This window comes from Carex rostrata, chromosome 19 (genome assembly GCF_964058835.1).
Source record: "Carex rostrata chromosome 19, lpCarRost1.2, whole genome shotgun sequence".
Taxonomy (NCBI): Eukaryota; Viridiplantae; Streptophyta; class Magnoliopsida; order Poales; family Cyperaceae; genus Carex; species Carex rostrata.
Window position 1 is genome coordinate 2,429,466 of NC_135936.1, and position 6,183 is coordinate 2,435,648.

Here is a 6,183-nt window from a genome sequence, read left to right on the forward strand (position 1 = left end):
TTGTTTTAATAGACATTATTTATCATGCTAAACATCATATCAACACAATGATCACATCAAAATCATTTGATTGTAATTATAGAGGTCAACAATAAAACAATTTTTTTACTCAATGAATTTCAAATATGAAACTTTTTAAGAAAAATACAAATGTAATACTTAAAAATATAGTATACATAGATAATATAATTGATTGAAAAAAGACTTGACTTCCATTTGCTCTTACTAGAAAACAGATGTCTCAAACTGTCAAACATATAACGTTGCTAGTTGCAATGAGTGAAGAAAATAAAGATGTTAAGACAGAAAACAGAATACCAGCTGTCAGCTGCAGGTAATTTACATATCACATATAAATGACAAAAATATACTTTATTCACTGTTGTTCTTGTTTCTTACAAATTTATAGACAACATACTGTCTGTCAACATGCCACAGGCGCCTTAAATCCCCAGCCTGGAATAAGTTATTCCACAATATAACAAATAATGATTCCAACAACAAAAATAGCAATAAACCCAACATTTTTATAACATAATTTATCCCTCAAAGAAGCAATTTTTATCTGATGGCAAGTGCAACTACAGTTTCTGCAACTGCACTGATAGCTAATTTGATAATAATTAGCCTACCAACTATTGATACATACTAATTGTATACCTGACACACAATGTATGTAAATGTGCATGTATACTTTTGTATTTTTACAGTAACCAATTATTCACATCTCATGGCATGATATTATCTTCTCATTAGGTAGTCCGTTTTACCAGTGTGATGCCAGATGGGTCACCACCGAACTCCTCAAGCACAACCAACAAGTTACCAGATGGATTAACCCACGACCTTGGCACATGGTACCTAATGAAATCCAAAAATATGTCAGAATAAGTATCAAGGATAATTAATTATATACCGTACTGGATCAAACTTGTACTGGGACAAACATCAATGCAGCATTAATTCAGCCCCAATAAAAACCAACCAAACAAAAAGATAAATGACAGTGTGCAGCAGTACAAACAAGATGTACTAGCAACAAAATGTGCTTACTTGTTAAATAAATAAACTAGATAAAGAATAAAAAGAAACAATCAAGGATCTCTTTTTGGTAATTTTGCTGGTACAACATCAATGTATGTGAACAGGACAGGTTGGCCATTATTGGATTGACAGGCCAGACTAAAATTAATGACGTACCATTTCTGGCTGGAGTCCCCACAGTTGGTCGCGCACTTCTTCTCACTATAGGTACCACCATAGCTGCACGCGCTGCAATCTCCAGAAGCCTTGTAAGCTGGCCAGTATCGGCCAATGTGTTGACCATTGACCCAAACTTGGCCTTTACCCATGCTACTCATGTCAAGTGCAAGAGGGTCATTTCCAGCTGGTGCATTGAAGTAAGCCTAAAAAAAAAGATCTACTTTTAATAAAAAGGTACATGACTGTTCAAGGAACCCTTTTTCCCATAGATAACACTTCCTCATTAGTCATTAGTACATACATTTTTATGAAATGTAAGAGGTCAGAGATGGAACTGTCACCACTTTTAGAACTTTTGAAATCTGCAGAGGGGAGAAATGTAACATTTTCTCACCTTGTACCATGTGAGAGGCTGCTTTGCATAGGCACTGCCCCATTCAACCGATGAGCTTCCACTCACAGTATGAAGGCCTACGTTTTCTCCTTTGAGACCGATCTAAATAATAAAAAATATTTATTTGACAAGATAATATGCATATGTATAAAATTTACAATGAGTGATACAAAGTTAATCATTCTTGCCTGATATGTCCATTTCTGTCTCGAGAGATCTCTTTTTCCCTCATTCAGTCCTGATAAGACCACTGGTCCAAGCACACCAATATTCCAGTTCTCAAAATGTGTACCGACATTCTAAAAGCAGAAAGGCCCAAATGAATTAAGTAACAAGATCATAATTAATTCTATAATTGTTATTGATTTTTAACTTAAGAACTTACTGCTAGGCCAACAGCTACACTAAGAATAGATATTTTGTTGCTACCAGCCCACAAGTTAACACTTTTCCAGAACTCTAACTTCGAACTATCATAACCTCCATAGCCAGAGCCTAAAAGAAATAATGAAAAAAGTTAATGAAAATATAAAACAAAAATATTTTAGAAAATTGTAACAGGAGAAAATTTTCAGTCATGAGGGATATATGTATTGCTAACCTGCATATTTCCCGTTGACAAAAACATGTAATGCATGGCCAGCTGAATCAACTGAAAGATATGGCCACACTCCGGTCTTTAAGAAATTCTCATTTTGCGCTATATTAACACTAAAATCAAAATACAGAGAATGTCAGAGAGAAATTAGGCGAGTTATGTGACTCATCAGATGAGTTGTTTGGAAGGGGGGGGCAGTTGTAACTTACTAGGTAGTGTACCAAAGGTAGTCTGATTTGTCCCAAGTTTGGCTAAGTTGCTCATATAAACCATCCTTTGTAAATGAGTTATCATCTAAAGAATTTGTGTTCTCGCCATAAGATGTCCATGAAAATTTCCCAACTGGGTTCATTTTTGGCCATAAGGTAGGCTCCTTTACCTGTAAATATTAGAAAAATACACATGTTGTAGGATCCTTCCATGTTCAACCAATATAAAAATTTAAATGTTCCTCAGACAGCCTGTTTGTCAGCAACTTGTTAATCCAAAAACATGAATATAAATATTTTTATAGTAGGTAATTGGCTTCTAGTTTAGTGTCATACACTAAATTAAAGGAGCCCACTATCTTTATTAGAGGCATTACTGGACATAAATACAAACCTAATGAATTGTTTTTCAGGAAACTACCAAAAAAAAATATTTAAGCATGATTATTGGTCTGAAAATGTTTCAATTAGAACCCAACCACACATCAAACTCTTTTCTTCCAAAACTTATTTTTGTAAAAAGGTTGCTAAATTGGAAAATAATTGAGCAAAGAGGTAGTTCTCACAGTAGCAGTATTAAAAACAGCTGTTTTGCAATCTGGGAGAATGCTTATGGACCAAGCCGGGAGATCATATCGCAATCCATTGTATATAACCCTAGCAGAGGAACTTTGGTGGTAGTTAGAAAGGAAGGCTGCACAAGCTCCATCTTTTGACTTGAACACATAGGCCTGGGTACAAAACAGAAAGAAAATAATTATTGCGATTAGGCAAATAATTCTGGTTAGTGTTTAAAGTTATAATGGATATGTTAAAAATTAAGACCTTTTCATAATTTCCTAGTGACTGCATTGTGGGGTCGCCAGAGATCAGGGCTGGCTCGGCTTGTTTGATTGCCTTGTGCATGTCCCTCAAATGACCCCATTTGGGTTGCCTTAGGAGACCTGACCAAACAGAATATTTTCATTTAAATAAAAAATTATGGAGAAAGTAGCATAATGGAAATAGTATAATAAAGGAGATAATTGCGCATACCATATTCATCAATTGGGGCATCATAATCATAGCTAGTTGCTATGAAGGGACCACCAGCAGTACGTCCAAAATTCGTCCCTCCATGATACTACAGAAAAAAATCATAATTAATTTAATTATATATATTGCTTTAAATAATCAGGAGATACCAAAAGTAATTAATTATTTAAAGTAGCAGTACCATATAGTAATTAACAAATGATCCACCCTTTTGTATAAACCTTGCAATAGCAAATGCCAAATCCTCTACAGGTCTATGTGGGACTGCCCCACCAAAAGCTGTAAACCTACAAATTTGGATATTTTATATTTGAGCATTTTACTAACAATAAATATACTAAATTAAGATTCACAAAGAATGAAAAGAGCTAAAGAGAGAAAAGAAGTACCATCCAGTCCAGGCTTCAGTCCACATAGTTGGCTTGTACTTTTGGTTTGGTGAGAAGTAGTCGCAGTAAAAACCATTACAAGTGTTGATCTACAAAAAATTTCAGAAACTTAAAGTCAAAAGTACTTGCAAAGGACAACCAAGAACTAAATAATTGATGTGAAATCTGAAGTTCAGAGGCATCACTTTGTCTTCAATTTACAAAAAGGGATAAGAAATTATCCTGGTTTATAGTAATACAATTTGAAAAAGGAAAGGAATACTCCTCTAAAGGAATGAAAGTGAAATGCCTACACCCCACGAAAGCTTTTATCCATGTACATGAATAAGTGGATTCCAATTTGAGAAACACTACAACCAAATATGACAATCTTCACAAAATTTCAAACAGAATCTTATATACAGTTAAATGGTCAACTTTGAATAAAGTTTGTCAGGAATTATCTATTTCCTTGCAATTATGAGGCCAAATGTTTGCTTGCCTGAACCCATGTTAATTATAAAAAAAAAAGGAAGTGCCAAGGAAATAATTCTGAATTATTCATACCACTGGATCAGGGGCATCATCTTGCTTGCACATGATCCACGGCACGCCTGTGTTTAAACCAACTGCCATTTTAGCAGCCCAGTTTGCGTATGACTTGGCACCCGATCCCATAACTGACTCCATCGGACCATATTCATTTTCAATCTACCAGGAATTTATCAAAAAGAATGCCGCTTTAATTAATATTCAATTGTCACAGTAAGTTATTTCTTGAGAAGAAAACAAAATTCTCCATGTGGTTTGAAAAATTGTACCTGGGATAGGATAATGGGACCACCTTGCCATTCAAATAAACCTTCCGATTTCATCATAGAGACAATTTTCTCCGTGAATTTTTGCATGGCTGCCTAAAATACAATAATAAATAGCACCATTTTCAATAAATGTAAATGACATTAGTTAACTATCAAATTTTGAAATTAATTTTATATTATATTATTACCTTAAAAGGAGCATTGTCTGTCCGAAAGCTGATGCCAGGAACATACTTGAGCCAAACAGGAAAACCACTGTAAAAAATTACCCAAGTCCAGATATCATCAAGATATGGTTCTTTCATGTAGAAAGTAAATTTTTGAAATTTGAGGTCGTATTTCTTACCCAAACTTCCATTCGGCACAAGCATAGGGACCAATTCGAAGATTAACATAGAGACCAGCTTGCTTGACTAGTTTAACGAATCGTACCAGGTCGTACCTATCCTCAAAGTAATACTACAGTACCAAACACATGAATAGAGAGAGACCAATTAGCAACAAAAAAGTTTCAAATAAACCTACTATTTTCAAAACTATTGTGAAGGAGGAAACCTGTCCCTGAGAAGGCTCATGACCGTTCCAAAAAACATAGGTTTGAATGCAATCCAGGCCGCCATCTTTAGCCTTTTGAATTAGGTCAGGCCACATCTACACAATTTTCCAAAAAGATCTAAATTAAAACAGAGCATTATCATTTTCTCGTCAATCAAAACCAGAAACAAATTAAAACCAAATTTATCAACTATTTTTGCCCAAAATGATTTATAAAAAAAGATGGGAAAATGTTTACCTCAGGTGTGCTTCTGGGGTAGTGAATTGAACCAGAGATGAGGATCCTTCTCTTCCCATTTATGATCAATGCCTTGTGGTCGTAAGAAACAGTTGCATTGATCGTTTGTATCAGTAGAGCTGAGAGAAGCAATGCTAAAAACCCAAAAATGCAGCGCATAGACGGATTCATTGAACCCATAATAAAAAAATGTAAAATTTCTTCTCTTTGTAAATTGTTTTTGGGTGTTATATGCTAGTTTTCATCAATTGGGAATCAAGTATGGTGTATTGTGCCAAGAAAGATAGGAATCAGAATTCAAAAGTGAAAATGTATGTCTTTTTCTTTTTCCCTCTCTTTTGTTATAACTCAAGCTCTCTCTTGGGTTCTGTTCCCAAGCTATACTGTACCAGCCGTGGAGAGAGAGAGAGAGAGAGAGAGAGAGAGAGAGAGAGAGAGAGAGAGGGATGAAGTGGAGTGGGAGACAGTACAGAGGGCCTCAGTGTGGTTTAATACTAAGAGAGACGAAAAGGTGTTGATATCCTCTCCATCAGGAGAGAAGGGATTGGGTACAAAATGTGGGGACCACATTTATAGAAGCACTCTTTAAGTTCTCTGGAATGGTATCAATCATACACCCCAACGATGGAAATTAATGCTGTTAGTTAGGTTTGTTTATGATTAATTTGGATAAAATGGAAACTAGTGCAATTTAATTTTATAAATCGATGAAGTCCGATGATAATTGTTCTGAACTACCGACTATCAAACAAGTATTATTTG

General features: G+C 35.1%; 1 protein-coding gene across 1 annotated transcript; it reads right to left on the minus strand.

The window, feature by feature from the left end:
- Positions 1–357: 357 nt before the first annotated feature.
- Positions 358–5,980, minus strand: LOC144571335 (beta-galactosidase 9-like). Its single transcript, XM_078320592.1, has 18 exons — positions 5,422–5,980; positions 5,184–5,279; positions 4,975–5,087; positions 4,817–4,883; positions 4,629–4,721; positions 4,375–4,518; positions 3,829–3,917; positions 3,621–3,726; positions 3,440–3,527; positions 3,230–3,348; positions 2,971–3,135; positions 2,405–2,574; positions 2,199–2,308; positions 1,983–2,092; positions 1,786–1,896; positions 1,598–1,699; positions 1,201–1,406; positions 358–861 (listed from the first exon to the last, which is right to left on the minus strand). Exons 1-18 carry the CDS (start codon positions 5,599–5,601, stop codon positions 753–755), a joined length of 2,178 nt encoding a protein of 725 aa, XP_078176718.1. The 5' UTR covers positions 5,602–5,980; the 3' UTR covers positions 358–752.
- Positions 5,981–6,183: the final 203 nt, after the last annotated feature.

Coding starts and splice junctions, on each gene's coding strand:
- LOC144571335 (XM_078320592.1), bottom strand. CDS start 5,601: ATGGGTTCAATGAATCCGTCTATGCGCTGCATTTTTGGGTTTTTAGCA. Junction 4,722..4,816: donor CAGACAATGCTCCTTTTAAG/GTAATAATATAA, acceptor ATTGTATTTTAG/GCAGCCATGCAAAAATTCAC. Junction 862..1,200: donor GGGGACTCCAGCCAGAAATG/GTACGTCATTAA, acceptor GGATTTCATTAG/GTACCATGTGCCAAGGTCGT.